This window comes from Citrus sinensis, chromosome 6 (assembly GCF_022201045.2).
Source record: "Citrus sinensis cultivar Valencia sweet orange chromosome 6, DVS_A1.0, whole genome shotgun sequence".
Classification (NCBI taxonomy): domain Eukaryota; kingdom Viridiplantae; phylum Streptophyta; class Magnoliopsida; order Sapindales; family Rutaceae; genus Citrus; species Citrus sinensis.
In genome coordinates, this window is record NC_068561.1 from 21,546,415 (window position 1) to 21,568,319 (window position 21,905).

The 21,905-nt window shown below is 36.0% G+C and overlaps 3 protein-coding genes across 5 annotated transcripts; 2 read left to right on the forward strand and 1 right to left on the reverse strand.

Annotated features, from left to right (window-relative positions):
- The first annotated feature begins 52 nt into the window (after positions 1 to 52).
- LOC102614643 (tyrosine-protein phosphatase RLPH2-like) lies at positions 53 to 2,399 on the forward strand. The gene is made up of 5 exons (XM_006481764.4): positions 53 to 134; positions 276 to 799; positions 1,363 to 1,430; positions 1,670 to 1,849; positions 2,051 to 2,399. Exons 2-5 carry the CDS (start codon positions 292 to 294, stop codon positions 2,219 to 2,221), a joined length of 927 nt encoding a protein of 308 aa, XP_006481827.1. The 5' UTR covers positions 53 to 134; positions 276 to 291; the 3' UTR covers positions 2,222 to 2,399.
- Positions 2,400 to 6,018: 3,619 nt separating this feature from the next.
- On the forward strand, positions 6,019 to 18,698 carry LOC102614944 (1,4-alpha-glucan-branching enzyme 1, chloroplastic/amyloplastic). Of its 2 annotated transcripts, none has more exons than XM_006481765.4 (22): positions 6,019 to 6,334; positions 7,299 to 7,456; positions 7,891 to 8,105; positions 8,542 to 8,640; positions 9,528 to 9,570; positions 10,130 to 10,189; positions 11,165 to 11,245; positions 11,541 to 11,657; positions 12,063 to 12,146; positions 12,373 to 12,494; positions 12,630 to 12,749; positions 13,220 to 13,349; positions 13,470 to 13,580; positions 14,068 to 14,196; positions 15,085 to 15,188; positions 15,303 to 15,447; positions 15,884 to 16,031; positions 16,172 to 16,272; positions 17,033 to 17,110; positions 17,541 to 17,696; positions 18,039 to 18,113; positions 18,207 to 18,698. In XM_006481765.4, the coding sequence occupies exons 1-22, from the start codon at positions 6,205 to 6,207 to the stop codon at positions 18,312 to 18,314; spliced, it is 2,514 nt and encodes an 837-aa protein (XP_006481828.1). In that variant the 5' UTR covers positions 6,019 to 6,204; the 3' UTR covers positions 18,315 to 18,698. The 2 variants fall into 2 exon arrangements, with proteins under 2 accessions (XP_006481828.1, XP_015386895.1); XM_015531409.3 differs by having other exon boundaries at positions 7,304 to 7,456.
- Positions 18,699 to 19,199: 501 nt separating this feature from the next.
- Positions 19,200 to 21,905, reverse strand: LOC102615240 (growth-regulating factor 3). Of its 2 annotated transcripts, XM_025099650.2 has the most exons (5): positions 21,743 to 21,901; positions 21,093 to 21,605; positions 20,704 to 20,892; positions 20,090 to 20,453; positions 19,200 to 19,698 (listed from the first exon to the last, which is right to left on the reverse strand). In XM_025099650.2, the coding sequence occupies exons 2-5, from the start codon at positions 21,319 to 21,321 to the stop codon at positions 19,257 to 19,259; spliced, it is 1,224 nt and encodes a 407-aa protein (XP_024955418.1). In that variant the 5' UTR covers positions 21,322 to 21,605; positions 21,743 to 21,901; the 3' UTR covers positions 19,200 to 19,256. The 2 variants fall into 2 exon arrangements, with proteins under 2 accessions (XP_024955418.1, XP_015386896.1); XM_015531410.3 differs by lacking the exon at positions 21,093 to 21,605 and having other exon boundaries at positions 21,743 to 21,905.

Below are 21,905 nucleotides of genomic sequence, written 5' to 3' on the forward strand. Positions count from 1 at the left end.
AAGATCATATGCTTATTTCTTCACGCATCTAAAATCGTCCTTTTTGCGTTTTCTCTAGGGAATTTGGCTCTGTTTTGGGATTGCCTCGCTCGTTGATCGTTCAAAGTGCAGTTTGCCAGAGCCGTAAGAGATAGGTACGACTGTTCATTTCATTTTCATCTGTCCGATTTTACTCTTCAAATCTAACGACCCTTGTTACATGATAATGTAAATTAACCTCGGCCTCTTTTTTAACGGTCCAACAACCGTTTCATTATACTCTTTTCCTACAACAGAAGCTAAAACCAGAGAATGTCGAGGCCAAGAAGAGTCTGCTGCATTGGCGACGTTCATGGATACATCTCGAAGCTCCAAAATCTTTGGAAAAATCTTGAAACCCATATCGGCCCATCAGACTTCAACTCGGCTATCATCATTTTCTTGGGCGATTACTGCGACCGCGGTCCCAACACGCGCGAAGTTATAGATTTCTTGATTTCACTGCCCACTAAATACCCAAATCAGAAACATGTTTTCCTGTCGGGAAATCACGACCTGGGGTTTGCTGCTTTCGTTGGGGTCTTGCCGGAGCCCGGTGGCGGGTTGGGGTTTAAGGAAGGGTGGAAACAATACGAGCAGAATGAAGAGAGGGAAGGGTGGTTTAAAGGTGATGGGTATGAGAAAATGCATTTGCAAGGGAGAAGATGGGGTGGCAAAATTACTGTTAAGTTTAATGCAGCTAAAGGGACTGAATATAAGGGTTCTATTTATGATGCTGCTCCTACTTTTGAGTCCTATGGAGTTGCTCATGGATCTGCAGGTTTGCTTTAATTTAAAGAGATATTACTTCTGTTGTTATTAATGTATAGTCAGTATTGATTGCCAATTGCAACTTTCACCAAGTAAATCCTCAGATTTGGAAGCAAGCTTATTGGTTGTTGTATTGGTAAAATGATATTCTTGGTGAATTAATGGCAATTGAGAACTTGGGTTTGGTTGACTGTAGTTATTTAACAAGATTGAATGGCTGAGGGGTTAGTTTTTGGGTTGTGAAAGGTTCTTGTGCATAATTATTGTGGTTTTAAGCTTTTAATGTTGTGTTTGATTGATATGATTCTTGGTTTATACTGTCCAAATCGTTTGCTCTGTTCGATGACTATGATTCTTGGTCAATTGATGCATAATAGGTTATAATGCTTTACAGGTTTCAGTATGCTTTTGTTGTTATTTAATGGAAAATCTTGTTTTAGCAATATTATTCTGTGTTTTTAGTTCTAATTATTTCTAGTTATGGTTACTAATATTACCTAGCTGTTTTGATATTAAGAGATATGCTTTTGCTGCGGTATATTTTTGAGTTCAAAGAGTGGTTTTTGCATACAGATTTGGTCAAGGCAGTTCCTGATCACCACAAGAAGTTCCTGGCTGATATGCTTTGGGTCCATGAAGAGGTGAGGTTATTCTCTTTGCTCTTTCCTTTTGGAATTCTAATGTGTTTTGCATGAGCCTAATAGTTATTTGGTGCATATTTAATAAAGTAAATCATACGCATAATGTTGTGAATTCTTTAACTTCATTTGCTCTGTGTTTACTAAAACAACAAAATGGAACTGTTTGTTATCTGATGTCAAGTGTTAGAACAATGGTTGAAGAATGTGTATGTCAGTAATCTGCCTTTTCTTTTTTCCAGGATGAGGTCTGTGTAGAGACTAATGATGGAATTAAACACTGTAAATTGATTGCTGTGCATGCTGGTTTAGAGAGAGGGAAAAAAGTTGGGGAACAGTTGGAATTGTTGAAAGCGAAGGATACCCGAGTGCCCAAGGTGGAAGCTCTCAGTGGGCGAAAAAATGTCTGGGATATACCAGAGGTGATTATTTAATGCCTCATATCATTAATCAAGTTCTTTTAAACTGAATTTATGCTGAGCCTCTTAACTATCTATAGCGATGAAACCTTCGGGCACAAAAGATTTAAGTAGGAGGTATAACATTTTCCGTAAGATACGGTTGCATCTGTACATCATCATATGAAACTGAAACCTAAATGTGTCTTGCTTTGTACCTTGCAGGAACTAACTGAGAAACCGACCATTGTGGTTAGTGGTCACCATGGTAAACTTCACATTGATGGTCTTAGGCTTATTATTGATGAAAATGGCGGACTAGAGAGTAATCCAGTGGCAGCAATCATGCTCCCCTCAATGAAGATTGTTCGCGATATTGATAATTTGGTGAAGTAGCTTTGAGTCTCTGATAGAAGGCCATAATGATGCAATTATATGCATTAATTTTAGCAAAGCATGGTGCAATTTTTGTTCTCGACAGAAATTAAATTACATTCTACTATTATGTTAACCTACTTTAAATTAAATTGTGAAGCTTTCTTAAACATAAGAATTCAAGAGTCTAATTGCTTTACTCGACAGAAATCACGCATATGCTAAACTGCTATTGCCTTTTTTTTTTGGGCAAAGTGATTATGCAATGAGCTCTCTTTAATGTTTCTGTAAGGAATTTCTATATGAGGCCAACTCATTACGATGAGCAGTTTTCAGATGATGACTAGTTGCCATATTGTTGTCTTCTGGGCTTGCTAGTTGCCAGTTAGCTGCAGGTTGAAGAAATTTCAAACAAGTAGGAGAACTGCCTCTTTAAGAAGAACAAGGAACAGAGGAACTGGCTTTACCCTATAATCCTTACTAATTTCTGTTTTAGGATGGTAGTATATAATTTAAAATTTTTTGTTGGATATATAAATTTAAATTAAAAAAACAGGGGGGCATTGAGAAATATCATGAACCTTTCATGTGTATGTCTTATCTTTTTCACGGGTTAAGATCTGGATCTTCATTTTCTAACACAAGTTGTACATTACTTGATTAGTGCTAGATACTGCTATTCAGAATGCTTGGGATTGAATCTCTCATTTGCATTAATTATCTAGTATATTCAAATCGCTTGGGATAACATATTTTGCAGATTTTGAAACCTGCCACATTTGGATATTTATTGAGATCGCAGCAGGACCATTAGTAGTTTGGCTCCGAACAGTAGCAGGTCGTTGAAACTTGTGCTACAACACAGGCAAATGCCCCAGGACACAAACACGAACGGAAACACCACATAGCCAACTTTTAGAAAACGACTGGTAATAAAATAATAAGCAACAATTATGTTATTACATTAATTTTTGGAGAAATTATCGATCGATCATATCAAAACTCATACAACTATAGAAATCAAATTTCGATCAGCATTGTCTCCTTAAGATATAGTGGCACGTGGCATGTGAATAAATTAGTGGCCAAGGAAGATGCTTTTCATCGTTGATTGTCGATGATGGCATATTCTAGTAGTATATTAGTATCACCATTATTGAAGTACTGTTGAGTTTGTGGTGATGGTGTTTGCCAACTTGCTTTCATTCGTTCCCTTGGCGCTTTGCGGTCCTCCAGAGACAAGACAACTTAGCTAGCCGCTCGTTAATCATCATCACAAACAACAGTATGCACAAAGGACAATGGACGTTACATCAGATGTCGATTGCCAAAGTAAGAGGGAAGAAAATAATCAGCGGAATATGACACTTCAAGCTTGGCTGGTTAAAGAAAAAAATTTTCAACCTGAAGATTGTTAATCGATAAAAAAAAATTGTAGTTAATTAGATATATAGCAAGATTCCTAGTAAAAGCACTTTGCTAAAGAAAATCAATTATCAGTTCAGTTGAGCAAGTGGAGCTTGGAAAAAAAAACATAAACAACTTGCTAAAAGATATTTTTCACTATAGAAATCCATGCACATCACTAGACACTAGCAAAATAAAGAGGTTAAAAAGTCATGCGGTGGAGGGTAATCAGGCCACCATCAGGGTAAATAAAGAAGTGTGTGTATATATATATTTTAACTGATTAAGCATCAGATTATTGTATTACACAGAAATATTATACTGATATTTATAATTAGATATATACATAGAACTTATATTATTACATCAGAGATATTGTATTGATATTTATAATCATATATATACATGAGACTTATATTATTACATTTTTATTTTATAAAGTACATACACAGTTAAATATCTCTTACGAAGGAGAGATGTCTCTATTCCACTTACATTTCGTAAAGAATAAAGACGTTATAAGTAGTTTCCATATAATTATGTTTAATTAAGGGAGGTTAAGTCTGTGAAGACTCGAACCATTGTCCTTATAGTCATACTTGACTTTAAAAATAATAATTTACCACTGGACTATAAGTCTAAGTAACAAGAAGTATATGTTTTAGATATAGCCTAAATAACAAAGCTTTAAAGAATTTAATTGAATGGGAATATAATATACTATAAATATAGGATAATTTTTAGAGACCTCTCTTGAGGTTTGACATATTGACACTTGAATAGAAAATAGAAAGTATGATTGTAATTACAGAGACCTCCCCTACCATCTGTACTATTTTTCTTGACCGTTAGTTGACTAGTGATAGGTCGAAACTATCCTTACCTCTGCAAGAAGACTAAAAATGGAGGCATTTATTGGATGGCACTCAGCCCTGCTCGACTCCTACAGTTGTTCCAAGGTTGAAAAAAGAAAAGTGGCCATTTCTTTTTCCCCCAGTGCCAGAACTCCGATTTTGATAGCAACAAAAAAATAAAGTTTCGTGCACCCTGCAGGAGAAACTAGCATCCTTTACTTCATTTCCATAAGCTATAGATGCTGCATGGGTTCCATGACCCTCGTAATCCCTAGCAATATTATCATACACAAGTAATAAAATAAAACATGCGGCTTGCTATTTGAAAGCCGAGAAATCTGCATTCGATGCCGACGAGATCTGAGTTTGGTGCTGACGACCACCACGTCAACAGAGGCAGATTTGCAGTTGATACCTGTAAGTGCACAAATTGGCCATTGACCATTGAGAGGGCATGGAATGGAAATTGTTCAAGCTTCTTTGCAGTTGTCGAATTCAGCATTTGAACTCCATTTGAGAGAACAAAAATCAGATTGCAGCTTTGGGTTAACATAATTAATTTGTCCACAATACTAACAATAAGACACTTGGATCTTTTTCCATCCTCATCAGTTCTCTCCCTAGTTGCCACAACTTGCACTATAACTTGATGAATGAATAAAAAATTGCTGATCCAAGACCGTCTTGTTCATACGTGCTTCGATTGATGAAAGAGAAAATGGTTTTGAGTGTTTCAGTGGGTATATTTTCAAAGTAATTTTTTGTCTATTTTAATTTTAAATGCGCTTTTATTAGTTTACCCTTGTATACTAATTATATATGAAACTGAGTATAAACGATAGAGGAGGTCTCTGTAATTACAGTTATACTTTCTACATAAATATTAATAGATCAAACCTCAAAAAAAGTCCCTAAAAATTACCCTATAAATATATTAGAAACACTTACGCAAAAGGGGTCTTTTACTTATATTCGTTTTTGGAAAGTATTTACATGAGTAGTTAAGATGTTTACCTTTAATAATATTTTATACATTAAATGCTCTGAAGCATCGCTTGGTTTTGGTAATTATCAATAGGCTAACGCCAAGTTACATGCTCCTTATCAATATAACCAATCGTAGAAAGTAAACTATTCCTGATATTTTGTTGACATGGTGAGATGCGATGGCGACTGCGGGTCACTTCACGATAAAGCAGCTAAACATCAAACACTACTGCAGCAACAGAAAATCCGCAAAAAAGGAAATTTTTTTCCTCCAAATTAGAAAGTAAACTAGAAAATGAAAACGCCAAAATTAATATTAAAAAAAAAAGGAAAAAAGAAAAATCAATGAACAGCCAGCGAAAACACTCCTCAGCCTCTCATTTCTAATCTTCTCTAAAACATTTAGCAAGTGCCCACGTTGCTGGACCCCACGGTGACCGATGTACGAAATATCGAAAAGAATTGACGATAGAGAATGGGATACTCGCGGGACCCACACACCCGATCCCCCATGCAATTCTCGACGGTACACGTATCGGTATAGTCAGCTCCAGCTACAAACAAACTAATAGCAGCGAAACTTTCAAAAATCTAAACTGAACCGATATTTTCTATTTCCACTTCAACGCTTCTTGCGGCGTTTCGAATTCCACAACAAATTCTAGATCTGTCTCACCCTTTCCAATTGCTGGACTCCACGCTTCTTTCTTTTCACTTCAAAAATAAAAAATATTATAAAAGAATCGACCGCAGAAAATGGTTTATGCATCTGGTATACGGTTGCCGTGTGTGCCGCATTTGTACAAGTCATCGTCTCCATCGGGCTTCAATGGCGATCGTAGGAGTACGAGTCTCTCCTTCTTGTTGAAGAAGGACTCATTTTCACGTACTTATTCTCATATTTATTTACTACTGATTGAAGCTTTTGCTTTCATTTTTCTTTTCTGGTTGCTTAATGAGTTCATTTTCACTCTGTTTTTTTCCCCCTCTTTTCCTGATAACATGAATCTGGTGATATTGAGTATGTATGAAACAGTGTTTGCTATGAGTGTAATGAACTGCGAAAGCAGGATATGCACAGTGCGAGTAACGGTTTGGTAATTTGGTTTACCAGCTGAACTTGATTATGCTGTTAAGTGTCATTAGCTAATCGTATTATAACTATCAAATTGCTTTTAGCCGAATAAGTAAATATGATTGCTTAATTTTCTGAACGAAAGCAAGATTAATATGTTTGTAACTTCGTGAAACTTGACGTGATTCGTTCTAAAAATAGCGAGAACAAAGAGCAAAGTTCATTTCGAAGTTAATGTAGAAATTGTATGCTTCATCAAGAATTTGAGCTCTTTTTTCTCAAAATTGTGGCGACAATGTGAAGATACCTTTATCGATTTTGGAATTGATTAGTAGAGTAAGTTTGGAGGAATTTTTGGTTGCTTAGTGCTTGAAGTGCAACAGGTTTAGGAAATTGAGTTGTTGTTGGATCAGCGGTAAATTATAATTGGTTGTTGTTATGCAGTTGGTTTGAAGTGTTTCATAGACAGCTGTAGAATTGTAATCCATTGGATGATTTTAAGACATCAATGTCATCAGAGATTCCTATCTATTGTTTTCTTAGATTCTAATGTAATATGGTTATTGCATTTGCCTCCTCTTTTGTGGTTAGAAGAGTAATGTGATGGTAAGTGATCATGATTGTCCTTTGTGGGAGGCACAATGCTTTATAATTTCTTTTTTTACTTTTTTTTTTTTGGTGATATGGGGGCATTCCTATTTCTTTTTGTAATAGTTGTGTACTTATCTTAGTTGTCTTGTTATATGTGTTAAGCTAATTTGATGCTCGTTTGTAGGGAAGATCTTTGCTGGAAAGTCTTCAAAAGAGTTTGATGCCTCTCCTCTAATAATTACAGCATCCGAGAAAGTCCTTGTTCCTGGCAGCCAGAGTGATGACCCTTCAGCAGTGACAGATCAATTGGAAACTCCAGAGACAGTTTCCGAAGATATTGAGGTTTGTGATATTCCAGTATAAGTGACCCGTTCTCGATACATGACATCTATTGGTGGATGTCAATAGACATTGTATATTGTAATACCATCTTGCATTCTTGCATGTAAGCTGAGACGTAGCATTGCTTTTTATGCATAGGATATAACACGTTTGAATACTTTTTTTCAATGCTAGATAGTGCATTTGAATGCAAACTTAGAATTCGGTGAAATACAATGAGAACTTTGTATCTATCCAGCATGTGTCATAAGTAGTGACCCATGCTTATCAAAGATCTAAATCCAGATAATTCATCAAACGAAATACTTTTATGATTGCTTATTTCATATTTGAATGACATATGTATCTGATATTTGTAGTATTCATGATAGGTTGATTTTCTTTAGAAAGCTTGAATTGTGCATATTGTCATTTTGGTACCTTTCTTCTTTCAGGTACGAAATGGCATAGAGAGTCTTCAAATGGAAGACAATGAGAATGTTGAGATTGAAGATCACGGCCCTGTTACTTTACAAGGGAAAGTAAGCTCTGAAAAGAGTGAAGTTAAAAGGGAAGTTGGACCAAGGTCCATTCCTCCACCTGGTGCCGGGCAGAATATATACGAGATTGATCCAAATCTGTTAGGTCACCGTCAGCATCTTGATTACCGGTAAGAGAATTTTCTATTGTTTACTGATACAAGTCGCATGGTTAGCTTCTTAATAGATAATGGATAGGAAGTTGATTGCTTTAGAATGTTGCTAATTGGATTTCTCAGAGCAAATTGTTAGATAATTTGTACATGATTTCCAGTCATCCATAGATAAATTCTTTCGCATGCTCATATCATCAGATACATCACTACATGTTTTGTTATCTCTCCTCCCTACCTCCCTCGTTTGTGACTGAGCATTTTTTTTTTTAAGATACATTAAGCAAAATGTTTGACCAGAAGATTGCATTTTGGTGCCTACTATGATCAAACCTTGTTCTTATTTTATATGATTTATCTATGTATCTGTTTTCTTATCTGTCCTCTATCCTTTATTTTATTGATTATATAACTAAGGTAGGTCAAAGACTTGAATTTGTTCTTCTGATTGTAGATATGGACGATATAAACAAATGCGTGAAGATATTGACAAGTATGAAGGTGGTTTAGCGGCGTTTTCTCGTGGCTATCAGAAGTTTGGCTTCATACGCAGGTATACACTTTCATAACTTTGGTTGATTCTGCACCTTGCACATTTTTTTATGTTGCACGTAGAATATAGGTTCCAGCATATGTAGCCACTATCTAATATTCAAACATGATATGCTGTAATGTGTTTTATTCCTTTTTATTCCTAAGAACGGTTTCTATAAAGAAATTAAGCATAAATGCTCCTTTAGTCCCTCCGAATTATTTTTTCCCTTAGTAGCTTGCATCCAAACCTCACCTTTATTGTGGTGTCAAGTTATTATTTTCCAACTTTGTAGGGTGCGAAATTTCTATAATTTTTGTCCTTTGTAGTTTTCTTGATTAGGACTCAGAATTAGTCTGATGTGTCATTTAACATGTCATACACTTCCTAGTTCAACTCTTACTGAAGCTCAATATAATACAAATCATTCTACTGGTTGACAAACTGACGGATTTTACCTGGTTGTGGCTGGCCTTAAGAAAGTTAGACGTGCATTTTCAATGGGAAGCTTCTCACGATTAATTTATGTTGGGATATTAGACATGTGTTCTGTTAATCGTGTATTTTATCCTTATAGCAGTTTAGGAAATATCGAGTAGGTCCAGGCCGTCTGGGAGCAGATTGGTCAACAGAGCTGGTTAATAGACAAATGGTGTCAGCCTGTAGATTATCCCGCCCTTTCTTTTTTCTTTTTTTTTTTGGGGTTTGACGGCAGAACTTCTTTTATTCATGGATCATAACTGTCTTGTATTTTGTTCCCTTAGATTATTTTCTTCGTGTTTATATTATAGGTTTTGCATGTCCTTTTTAAATGGTCTCCCTCTGCTTCCAATAAAGTTTAATTTCCTTAAAATAATTAAACGATAAGTTCGTGCGCAGTTTCTGAAAATAATCTTCTGGTTTTTCAGTGACACAGGCATAACTTATAGAGAGTGGGCGCCAGGAGCTAAGGTTTGTTTTGATTTTATGTTTTTAAGGTCTTAATTGTTTGGCGTAATTAACTCTCAACAAGGGTGGTATTCTTTAGACTGCATCTCTCCATGCAGTTATAGGTTTACATTGGATTCTGACCATCTAGATCTCAGTACATTTATTTTGAGAACATTTTTTTTTTTACCATGACATTGTCCTCTAATTAATGTAGATTACTTTGATATATTGATACCTGAGAACGGGAGAACGAGGTCAAGGCTCTTTAACTTTGTTTTTTTGTAGCAATGTTAGATTATAAATATGATGATTTCAGTATTCTGACCACAAAATGAGATGACATGCTGCAAATATGTTTTGTCTTTGTCACGTTGGAATTTAACCAATTTGATACTTTTTCTAGCAAAAGTTAGTGATAAGTTGAGCGTTAATCTGGTCTTGAATAATAAAAATGTCCCTTCCCTTACCTTTATGTTTCCCCTAAAGGTTGGTCATATTGAATAAAACTTTTGGTAGATGTGTAAAACTTCTTTGTTTTCGTTTTCCTTAATATATAGTGATAGCTTACTTTATCTTTCAGTCAGCTTCTCTGATTGGAGACTTCAATAATTGGAATCCTAATGCAGATATTATGACCCAGGTATGTCATCTTTTCTTCTTGTAATTTAAGTTTCACTGTATATTAACAATCCTTGATTGCACTGACCTTGACTTGTGAGTTGTTGTACTAGTAATTAAATTGCAAGAACTAGCATGCTTTTGATATGTGAGGAGATCAAGAGAAGATGAGGTCTATGAGAAAGATCAATGTGTGTGAATGAAAAAAGCTGTTTTACTGAACTATCTGGAAGTTTTGTTTGTCAATTAAAAATGTTTTGTTAAGTGAATCAGCCACACAAATTGTGTGTGCAAAATCTGTGTCTTTTCAAGGGATGAAATACCAATGGCATGTTATATTTCAATAGCTTATTGGTGTTTTATTTTTTGTCTCACCGAAAACTCTTTATATGTAAGATTTGTTAGCAGTTAATCTTTTGGTTTATGTTAAATCACAGTGTCTCCTTTATGATCCTTTTATGAGATATTATGATTTGTTTATTATACAGGAATTATATAATTTTAGTGATCATTGACCTAGTCAGAACAAATTGAATTTAACTTTGCTCAAGCTGTACCTCTGATGCACTTGCTTTTAAAGCTATGCTCATTTTGGTTTCTTTTACTAGTTTATGGGCTTGATTGAGCTTCATGACAACCAAAGCTGAGCTGTTCATTGATATCAGTGAGAAGACAATGAGGTGGCATATGCATTGATGATACTAGAAATATCTAATTGGTTATTTATTAACGCATTGCAGTAGCTTTAGGTTAGGGAAAGGATAAACTATATGAAATGATATTGGAATAGCTAACTGGTTAGTTATTACCTCATCGTGGTAGTTCTAGGTTAGGGAAAGGATAAACTACTTCATTGTAATTTGATCGTAATGGCTATCAGTGGTTATCTGACATTTCATATTTGCATCTTGTATGTAAATTCCTTTTCTTTTCACCATTTTATCATCATTATTTACTGCTTCAAAGCAGCATGAAATTCATCTGTCGTTTCTAACAGAATGAATTTGGGGTATGGGAGATCTTTTTGCCAAACAATGCTGACGGTTCACCGCCAATTCCCCATGGTTCTCGTGTAAAGGTAACATTTCTTGTCAGTTAATTTTAAGTCTAGCTTTGTGATTTTTAGGCATGCTACTCTTCTATTTTTAACTTATTGTTTGTGATGGATTCATTTCACCTTAGTTAGATACTTGTTATGGTTATTATTATGTAGCTTGAACACATCATAGAGTTTTTGTTAGTGAGCGTGACAAACATGTCATATTTTGCTTTAACCCATACATTGGGCTGTTGTCATTGTGTCAACAATCATAAAACTATGATAGTGTGGTTGTGTTGTCTAACTTATCTAGATTTTAAACATGTATTTGTAGATTCACATGGATACTCCCTCTGGTATTAAAGATTCTATTCCTGCTTGGATCAAGTTCTCTGTGCAAGCTCCGGGTGAAATTCCATACAATGGCATATACTATGATCCTCCAGAAGAGGTATAGTTTTGTATTATTTTCTTTCTCCAAGTCTTTTTAGTTATTTGAAGAAAAAAAATGAGAAAAGTATGATTTCCTACCACATTCCACTGATATGATTTGGAACTTTGATGAGAAATGATATAGTAACATTAAAATATTGGATAATATTAGGAACGATTGGAGATTAATTTTGAAACTTTTCTCTATAATTTTGAGAATGCAGCTCTACCATGCCTATCATGTGTACATGTTGAAATGTGAGATTGTGAATCTACTAATTTTATTGGGGCAGCTATATGTGATTCTAGATGAAGTAGCAACTATTATTTTATGACCATAATTTAACAGTCAATATGATAAAATAAGTTGAGGTCCCAATCTATATTGGACCTTCTCATGATCAGCATGCTCAATCCTTTACAGGAAAAGTATGTATTTCAACATCCTCAGCCGAAGAAGCCAAAGTCGCTTAGAATTTATGAGGCACATGTTGGAATGAGTAGCACGGTATGGATCTCCCCTCACTCTCTCATATGATAACTTCAGTCTCTTGATTTGTATTATTATATGTGTGTATACGCATAAATATGTGCATACATAGAAGATTCAACAATCGAATTAGGAATTCCACAACCTTCCTTTAACCTCTTTCTTTTTTTTTTTTTTTCGCCTTCTTTCTGTGCTATGTTTATTAATTCTTCTCTTCTCACAAATTATCAACCATGACATGCAGGAGCCCATAATTAACACTTATGCCAACTTCAGAGACAATGTGCTCCCACGCATTAAAAGACTCGGCTACAATGCTGTTCAAATTATGGCTGTCCAAGAGCATTCGTACTATGCTAGCTTTGGGTACTTTCCTTGTTTGAACTAGCTCCAGATTACTGTATACTTTGTCATCTACATTTTAAATTATACTTGTGTATGAGTTGACTAAACAGCTCGTATTTGTTGATATACTCTCAAGCTCTCTTTGATTTGATGTAGGTACCATGTCACAAATTTTTTTGCACCCAGCAGCCGTTGTGGAACTCCTGATGATTTGAAGTCTCTGATAGATAAAGCTCATGAGTTAGGTCTGCTTGTTCTCATGGATATTGTCCATAGGTACAAGCTAAATCTAAAGAGAATATTATCATTAGAAATATCTGTTGGCTTATTGTTCACTGCATGCATGTTCTTTGTTACTTCTGATGCTAGCCAAAATTAATAATAAAAATAACAATCATACTTGCAAATCTTTGTAGGTAATAGTCACTTATCATTGATCCTTGATTGAGCTAGCCATTAGATATATACATATTGTGTAATTTTGCTTGACATTCAAATGATTCTGCATATGATTTGGGAAGGCCACTAAATTGTCAGATGAATGATGTAGCTTGTAGTTATTCACATTTGCAACATCTGCCTTGAAATCATTTTGTTGAATGACCAATTTAATTCAAGGATGAATGATGTAGTTGAAAGTTTAATGTATATGTCAGACATTCTTAATCATTTCATAGTAGTATAGTCACATTTGTTTTTTAATGTTTTTTTAAGGATATCTAACTGGTAATATCTAATAAATGCAGCCACGCATCTAATAATGTGTTGGATGGGCTGAACATGTTTGATGGAACTGATGGCCATTACTTCCATTCCGGGTCGCGAGGTTATCATTGGATGTGGGACTCTCGCCTTTTTAATTATGGAAGCTGGGAAGTATGTGCTTTTGCCAAACTATAAAAATATATCATGTTGGTGGTTAATCTTTTTCTTCTTTTTCCCCTGAATGTTATTGTCAGTAGTAATTAACTTCTTTCTTTTTAATTTCTGATATAGGTATTAAGGTTTCTTCTCTCAAATGCAAGATGGTGGCTGGAAGAATATAAATTTGATGGATTCAGATTTGATGGCGTGACTTCAATGATGTACACTCACCATGGCTTGCAGGTGTTTTAGAGTTCTTGGAAATGATCCCTTGTTTTCCTGAATTTGGTTTAGTGACTAGCTTAATGTTTGCAAGATGGTAATGAATGTTGTAAACCCTAATATACCAATGGGAGGAATTGCTTGTAGTTATACCGTGTTTCATTACTAACTTAATTGAAGCCTTTCTTGAATGAAGCCATTTTGGCATATAGGTCTTGCTAGAACTTAAGATAGTGAACACAGTTAAACAACCAATTAAAAGCTTAAGCTGTTAGCAAATGGTATGGCAATAAATTTCAACCAGCCTCGACATGTGTGATATCAATCCACTTCAGTTGCAGGATTGCCTCCACATAAATATCAACGATATTTTTCTAAAAGATTGTTTTAAAGACTGCATTATGTATAATGTGGACTGGGGGAATGAAAGCATTGCATTTTTAGAACTACATCATTTGGTGTTCTACCAATATATTGGTCCTTTTCTTAATTGTTTCTTGAGCTGCAGGTAGCATTTACTGGAAATTACAGTGAGTACTTTGGATTTGCAACTGATGTAGATGCTGTTGTTTACCTGATGCTGGTCAACGATATGATTCATGGGCTATACCCAGAGGCTGTTTCAATTGGTGAAGATGTATGTTGTATAGTCCTCTCAAAAATTGATTCTAGCCCTCCACTTTCCTCTCTGGACTTATTAATTTCAGTGGAATAACAAAATAGTATCTTATAAAGGATTATGTTAATGAAAGTAGGTGCATGTATGCATTCATAGAGTATGTGTGTTTCCCTGTTCTGTGTGTCTGAGTTTACCCCAAATCATATTTTACATTCCATGTTATACAAATAAAAGGGTTCTTTGATTACCAACTGGTTTTAATTTGAACATAAACCCTCATATTGTTTTTCATTCATTCTAGATGTATGTTGTATAGTCCTCTCGAAAGCATATTGAGTGTCTATTGATTCTAGCCCTCCACTTTCCTCTGTGGACTTATTGATTTCAGTGGAATAACAAAATAGTATCTTATACAGGGTTGTCAGTGAAAGTAGGTGCATCCATGCATTTATAGAGTATGTGCGTTTCCCTGTTGTGTGTGTCTGAGTTTAGCCCAAATCATACCGTACATTACATGTTATGCAAATAAAAGGGTTCTTTGACTTCCAACTGGTTTTAATTTGAACATAAACCCTCATATTGTTTTCATTCATTCTAGAATGTTTGTGGCATTTATCAGTAACCTTTAGCTCTATAAGATCCTTTTGTGAGTATGTTAGAAGAAAGTGGGAAAAAGACAACAGTTGACATAAACTTGCACAGTGTTCTAGTGCTCACTGAAATGCATCTAATCACGAGGAGATGAAGATTTATTGTGGAATTTTTCAATATTTAATAAATAATTAACATTTGATGTGAAGGTTAATAAATAATAGCTCACGTTTATATTTGTACTCTTTGGGATAAATCACTCCTGCACTTTCCTGACATTGTTCAGTTGATTACAAAATTAATTTTCCTTCGCAGGTTAGCGGAATGCCAACATTCTGCATTCCTGTACAAGATGGTGGTGTGGGATTTGATTACCGTCTGCAAATGGCCATCGCTGATAAATGGATTGAGCTCCTTAAGTATGTTCCCACTGGAAGTCCAAACACACGTTACCATTCAATGGACATGAATCCAGAATCTCTTTGTATAATCATATGATATATAAGACACGTCTTTTTTTTCCTCTTTTGTAGGAAAAGGGATGAAGACTGGAAAATGGGTGCAATCGTTCACACAATGACCAACAGGAGGTGGTTGGAAAAGTGTGTTGCTTATGCTGAAAGTCATGACCAAGCTCTTGTTGGTGACAAGACAATTGCATTTTGGTTGATGGACAAGGTTACGTGTGTTCTTACTTATTCACTTATTATATGTGCTGAACAACATTTATCTACATGAATTAAGGGCTATAGAAAGCTTATTTGTTATCGGGCAAGAACTTTGGATTTTGTCCAGTGTCAGTGTTAATTTTGGTCACATTGAAGGACATACCTGCAGCTTTATACATTCACAGTTACAGGAATGCTGTATGGTTATAGGATTTGGAGTTGCATAATTTTTTCTTTTATTTCATACGATTTCCAAGTTGATGACCAATGCATCAGTAGCATGAGTTATTCATATGTCGCAACAAATTTGTTTTTGTTCTTGCTTTGTGATTTGTTGCCCTTTTTCATGGCTCCTGTGGGGTTAAAGTAACATAGCTTATGAATCATTGAAGAAAATCTTAAGTTTTATACCTTATATTTGTTTTATTTTTTATGCCTTTCTGCAGGATATGTATGATTTTATGGCTCTGGACAGACCGTCAACTCCCCGCATAGATCGTGGAATAGCATTACACAAGATGATCAGGCTCGTTACCATGGGATTAGGTGGAGAAGCATACTTGAACTTTATGGGCAATGAATTTGGACATCCTGGTAAAGTCAATTGATTATTAAATTTTAAATTTATTTACTTCTTTTTTTTTGCTTTCTTTCATCATTGATGTTTTTTGATAATCAATTTGATGGTTCTCAAAAGATATGATGTTACTCTTTCAACCCCATTCTCTTTGTAGAGTGGATTGATTTTCCAAGGGGCGATCAGCGTCTTCCTAATGGTCAATTCGTTCCTGGGAACAATTTCAGCTATGACAAGTGCCGGCGTAGGTTTGATCTAGTAAGTTTCTCCCTCGGTAACGGAATGCAAGTAACCATTTTGAAGGAAGAACTTACTGATGATTTTGCTTGCTTTCATGTTGGCTACAATGTTTTGATTGGATTATAGAACTAAGTCACAACTTAATATTGATGAACAACAAATCTAAACTACACATTGAATTAAACCATAGATTGATTGAACTACTCCAGATGCAGATCAATTAGGACGAAGAATTGAGTTTTTTTTTTTTAAATGAAAAAAAGTTCTACTAAAACTTTTTATTTAGTTTAGTTGCTTTCAACTTGTTAGGTCTGGTCAATATAGTACCAAAAGAATCATGAACCTGGTATATATGTGTACATATATCTATGTAAGTGATTAGTGTATATTGTGTTATCAATCCTTCAAATTATTAGTCCCTACTGTTTTAGGTAATACAAAGTTAAATGATTGTCATGTCGATAATTGCCCATCATTTATGTTTTAGTGAAATATGTTAAGCATTTTAAAGTCCCAAATGAGCAGCTTCTCTGCACATATAAATTCTCTTAATCCGTCCACTGACTTATTGATCCTTTCTGATTTAGTTCATGTGTATTTTAAGTTACACAATTGTCTTGTTGCATAACGTTATCCTCTGTTTTATTCTAGTGGACTCGTTTAATATGCATTTGAATCCAGAATGAGCAACTTCTCTATGGTTGAAAATAACTTTCCCTTGCTGGGGTTTTGAAGGTATTTTTATAATTCTTATTGTGCGTCGGTTATATGCACCCAGGGGGATGCTGATTATCTGAGATATCGTGGAATGCAAGAATTTGATCGGGCAATGCAGCATCTTGAGGAGAAGTACGGGGTAAGTCTACTTGAGCTTAAAACTGCTGGTTTATGGAGTTAATGCCTCGGACTGTTTGTTTATAATTATTTATTTACTTAAAATTTTATGCTATTTGTTAGATTTTAAATGTTTATATTTATATCTTCTGAGATGTACGAAGCTAATTATGGGTTATGTTGTATTATGTGGTATTTCCTATCAATCATTGGGCTGGAGTTTAATCTATGCTGAGGGAGGTCTTCAGGATTTAGTTTCCCTTGTAAAATATAAATATGATCAACAGTTTCCTACATTGGGAATTGGCCGAGTGTATTGGTCTATATCCGATTTTGCCTTTTACCGCTGTTAGATCTAGTGTCTTTTTCCTCCTTGCCTTTCCTTGTATTGATAATATGATGAAACATGTTGTGGACTGGAGAATAAAACGCTGGTTTTACTGTTTATGCAGTTCATGACTTCTGAGCACCAATATGTGTCACGGAAGGACCAGGGAGACAGGGTAATAGTCTTTGAAAGAGGAAATCTTGTTTTCGTCTTCAACTTTCATTGGAATAGTAGTTATTCCGACTATCGTGTGGGTTGCTTGAAACCAGGGAAGTATAAGGTATGACATTGGGTGCTTTTTACCACTTTTTATTCTAATGTGTTTTAGCTTTGACCCATTAATACATTTATGCATCTGTCTTCTTTTTCTTACCTAATGTTTACCCAATCTGGTTTAAATATTTAAGTGCAAATATTGAAGCCTAAGTCAATTGTCTTGTAACCTGAAAATGGGAGAACCTTGTTAAACAGCGGGCTGTTTCAGATTTTTATCAATTTTTTTTTCATGCTTGCTTCATTTTACTTGAACCAAAATACATGGTGTGTGTCTGTGCATCCTGTCATTCTGTTTTCTCATTTTATTCCATTTCGTTGTTCCAATTATATTTCGTTTCTCTTCCAGATTGTCTTGGATTCAGATTATCCACTGTTTGGAGGCTACAAAAGGCTCGACCACAATGCCGAGTACTTCAGCTCGGTAAGAAAATCACCTGTTGACAATTCTTCTCCTGCTCTTGCTCCTTATTTCATGGTTAATTATAGGGTTTTAAATGCAATGGTGCTTGTGCAGGAAGGGTGGTATGATGACCGACCTCATTCCTTCTTGGTATATGCGCCAAGCAGAACGGCTGTGGTCTATGCTTTAGCAGATGAAGAAGAGCAACCTCTTAATGTATAAAATTAAATAACCATCAGGTTCTATTTAATATGAGAGTTTCGAGAGATCTCCTTGCTGTGCATCAGCATTCCACTTACCAATCTTGAGAATAAAAGTACAGTGAGACTCGTTGAATTTTTGCATCACATAAATTGGGGAAGTCAGGATGAACACGAGGAGAGGACAACATGCATGCAACGTTGCAATTTCATGCGAAGTATTGGAGACCAATACCGTGTAAAATGTTTCCTGTGCCATGGTGTAAATGTTTCTTGTTTCTTTATTGGCTAAAGTTGTGGTTACTGCTTATCAACTAGATATTTTACTATTTTTGTCAGACTACTGACTACGTGCTGTGAAATTGTATCTGAACCTTCAGTAATAACGCAGAGGTTATTGCAATCATGTGGATTTCTTAGATATAATTGTTGTTGGACATCAATCACTAAAGGAAGTGCCACTGCAGGGTTTTGAAAACCGAAAAGGAAACTGCCTACCGGGAGCCCTCAATTTGTATCGATAGTTAGGCATCAATTTGTAATGAAAAAATTGAAATTTGTAATGAAAAACTCGGTGAGACATCAATAGGAAATGATATTTATGGTGTATAGCAAACGGGCCGGTATCTCTCCAAAAATCCAACGTCCAACAATGCCTCTGCGGTTTTTCATTGACCACAAACCAATGTTATCCTCTCAGTTGATGGAAAGAGCGAACGAAGTGTAAGAGCAGACATGGCAGTTAACAGCTGAAATGGCTGTACAAATTCCCAAATCCGTATCAAGAAATACGGCAATTTAAGGCAATCAAACAACACAAGCACACTCAATTTATACAAGAGTCACCAGAAGAGTGTCACAGTTTCGTTATACCACGAATCTAAGAATCTTTTTTTTTTCAAAAAAAAAAAAAAGAGGACCAAATGAAAACCAAATTATTTAGTTACAAAATCACCAACAAAAATCAGGTGCTAACATAGCTAGCCTCTGAGGCAGAACTGCGGGGTAATTGATGTAGAACGCTTGTTGGAGATGAATTAGAATTGGAAGTCGAAGATCGCAGAGCCTCTGCTAGAGGTCCTCCCATCGAAGCCACCGTGTGAGTGGCCCATCCTGCCGCCCAATTCAGCTGCGGCTCCTCCCTTTCACCGCCCTGGGAGCCGGGTTCGTCTATATTGCCAGTGGAAAGTTTCAAAGACACGTCAGATGACGACAAATTGCCCGGCATCGAAATGGAGAGGCAGGTGGCAGAATTGACTGTGCTAGAATTGCTCTCACAATTGTTGTGATCGTGGAGTGACCGTGGCCAGTCATCAAAAAAAGGCCTCAAAATGTGACCATCAGACCTATTACCAACCTCATTTTGGGGTTCAAACAGGCCCTTAACAGCTTTGGACACACAGGAACTACAACGGACAAAAGAACGTGATATAAGCAAAAATTAAAGCAGAGAACAAAATAAGGAAATGATAAGCATTAGAAGAAGGCAAAAGCATAAGGCATAATATCTTCGAAAGAAGTGGTTGGGGTCAGTTTGTACAAAATCAAAAGCAATTCCCCCAGACATGAAACATGCTGTGGCCTAACTTTCCCCAGGGCCCTACCAAGAATCTGTCTTTATCTAAAATCTGAACACCCCCCCACCCCCCATCCCCCATCCCCCAAAATAAAAAGAACTCTTATCAAAATGATCAAAGTCAAGCAAAGTAATCAAAAAAACGAACATAACCCGAATTGACGTTAATCAAGTCAAATCATAAACCATTTTAGCAAGGTTCATACGTAACAAGGGATTACCTTTGATTGAACTGAAGAAGATCAATGGAAGGCGAATGCGCGGAAAGAGCAAAAGTAGTGGCGTTAGCCATTTGAGCAAAGGGTGAAGGAGCAGCAACAGTTGCAGCAGAAATATTATTATTATTATTATTATTAACGGTGCTGCTAGTGGTTTTGAGAGTAGTCCTAGCAGCAGCAGAGGAGGTGGGTGTGGGGATTTCCACATGCTTTCTTGAACGGTTGCGGCCACGGTGCATGTGGCGCTCGCAATACTTGTGCCCCGCCACCACGTCCCTTGAGCACCTCCACTTCTTGCCATCTGTCCTCCTGCACCGCCCTGGCTCTGGATCCATTGCCCCCCTTCCCCAGTACCCCGATTGCAACGCTGATCACACGTATACATATACATATTATATTACTACTTCAGGAATTAACATATTAATTCTGAAGAAATGAAACAGTTTTAAGTTAAGTGGTGAGCAGATCAGAATCAAACAGTTCAGGTTAAAAAACCACTAGATCCGCGAATATAAATATGCATATGCATTTAGACAAATGAGACCATGATTGACGATAACGTTTACCAAGAATTAAATATATATTATTTCATGAAAAATGAGAGGGGTGGCACTCACAAGCGGGCTGAAAATGAGAATAATGTTGAAGAGGGTGATGGAGGAAATAAGGAGAGGAGTTGACAAGGCTTTTCTTGATTGGCTGAAGAAGTTCAGGTGGAACAACAGCACCAGCTAACATGTACCTGTAGATCAAAGCCTGTAGCTCAAGCTCCTGCCACTGAGCCAAGCTAAAGTAACTTCCCATCCCTGACAAAAACCCAAAAAAAAAAAAAACAGGAAAACCGAAAGTGATAAGATAAGAATGAGAACTCAGCTAGTTAGAAGCTAGAAAATACTACACTTTTCTGGGTTCTTGTCTGTCCCATAACAGGCGTAGTATAAAGACGAAAGAGAGAGAGAGATTAAAATGAAAGCTGAGTGATAGAAAAGGAAGAAAAATATCATACTGGGAAATCTGGAGGTTGAATCAGAAAATGCTGACAGGCTGCTGACTTTGGATGTGGGTTCAGGTACAAACAAAGGGAGGGCAGATGACCCAGATGACATGGGTTGTTGGTGTTGGTGTAGGTGTTGTGCTTCATGGGGCTCAAGGAAGAGTTTTGGTATCTTTGCTGCAGAAACTTGTTGCTCTGACTCATGCTGCTGGTCTCTCCATTGCTTCAGATGCAATTCCATGGAGAGAGAGAGAGAGAGAGAGAGAGGAATTAATTTGTAGTCTGGTTGTTTTGGTTTTGGGTTTGGGGTTATAATAAGCCTTGTTTGGTGTGTTGTTGGGCATATTATATATGTGAAGGGAAAGTTTTGCAGGGACTTCTACCAGGTTCTTTTTACATATTTTGGCAGATACCCACCACCAGAGAGAAAAATAGAAAATCGGATAGTAAAAACTTATTAGTAACTGACATGTTAAGACTGCAGAGTTTGTTTATAGCCAGTGCAGAAGCCCTAGACCTAGGGTACTTCAATTTTTTTGAAAACAAAAAAATAAAAAAAGACAGTCAGACAAGACAGTTCAGAGGAAAAAGATAAACCCTAACTAAATTAATTATTTAACAATCAAAATAACAATTTTAGATTTGTATAGAGAGATAATTACCTGCGGCCTTTGATCTTTCTGTCTCTCTAGCTAGCTTTGCATTGGAAATAGCACTTTTGAGCAACATGGGGTCATGACTCTTGTGCTTGAATTTTAAAATGATCTTTTTTTTTTTTATTTATTTAGTTAAAATCTTTTGCTTTTCTATTTCTTTTATCAATTT

Coding starts and splice junctions, on each gene's coding strand:
- LOC102614643 (XM_006481764.4), top strand. CDS start 292: ATGTCGAGGCCAAGAAGAGTCTGCTGCATTGGCGACGTTCATGGATAC. Junction 800..1,362: donor AGTTGCTCATGGATCTGCAG/GTTTGCTTTAAT, acceptor TTTTGCATACAG/ATTTGGTCAAGGCAGTTCCT. Junction 1,431..1,669: donor TGCTTTGGGTCCATGAAGAG/GTGAGGTTATTC, acceptor TCTTTTTTCCAG/GATGAGGTCTGTGTAGAGAC.
- LOC102614944 (XM_006481765.4), top strand. CDS start 6,205: ATGGTTTATGCATCTGGTATACGGTTGCCGTGTGTGCCGCATTTGTAC. Junction 8,106..8,541: donor CGTCAGCATCTTGATTACCG/GTAAGAGAATTT, acceptor TTCTGATTGTAG/ATATGGACGATATAAACAAA. Junction 15,189..15,302: donor AAATGGATTGAGCTCCTTAA/GTATGTTCCCAC, acceptor CCTCTTTTGTAG/GAAAAGGGATGAAGACTGGA.
- LOC102615240 (XM_025099650.2), bottom strand. CDS start 21,321: ATGGAATTGCATCTGAAGCAATGGAGAGACCAGCAGCATGAGTCAGAG. Junction 20,454..20,703: donor TTCTCATTTTCAGCCCGCTT/GTGAGTGCCACC, acceptor ACGTGTGATCAG/CGTTGCAATCGGGGTACTGG. Junction 19,699..20,089: donor CTTCTTCAGTTCAATCAAAG/GTAATCCCTTGT, acceptor TGTCCGTTGTAG/TTCCTGTGTGTCCAAAGCTG.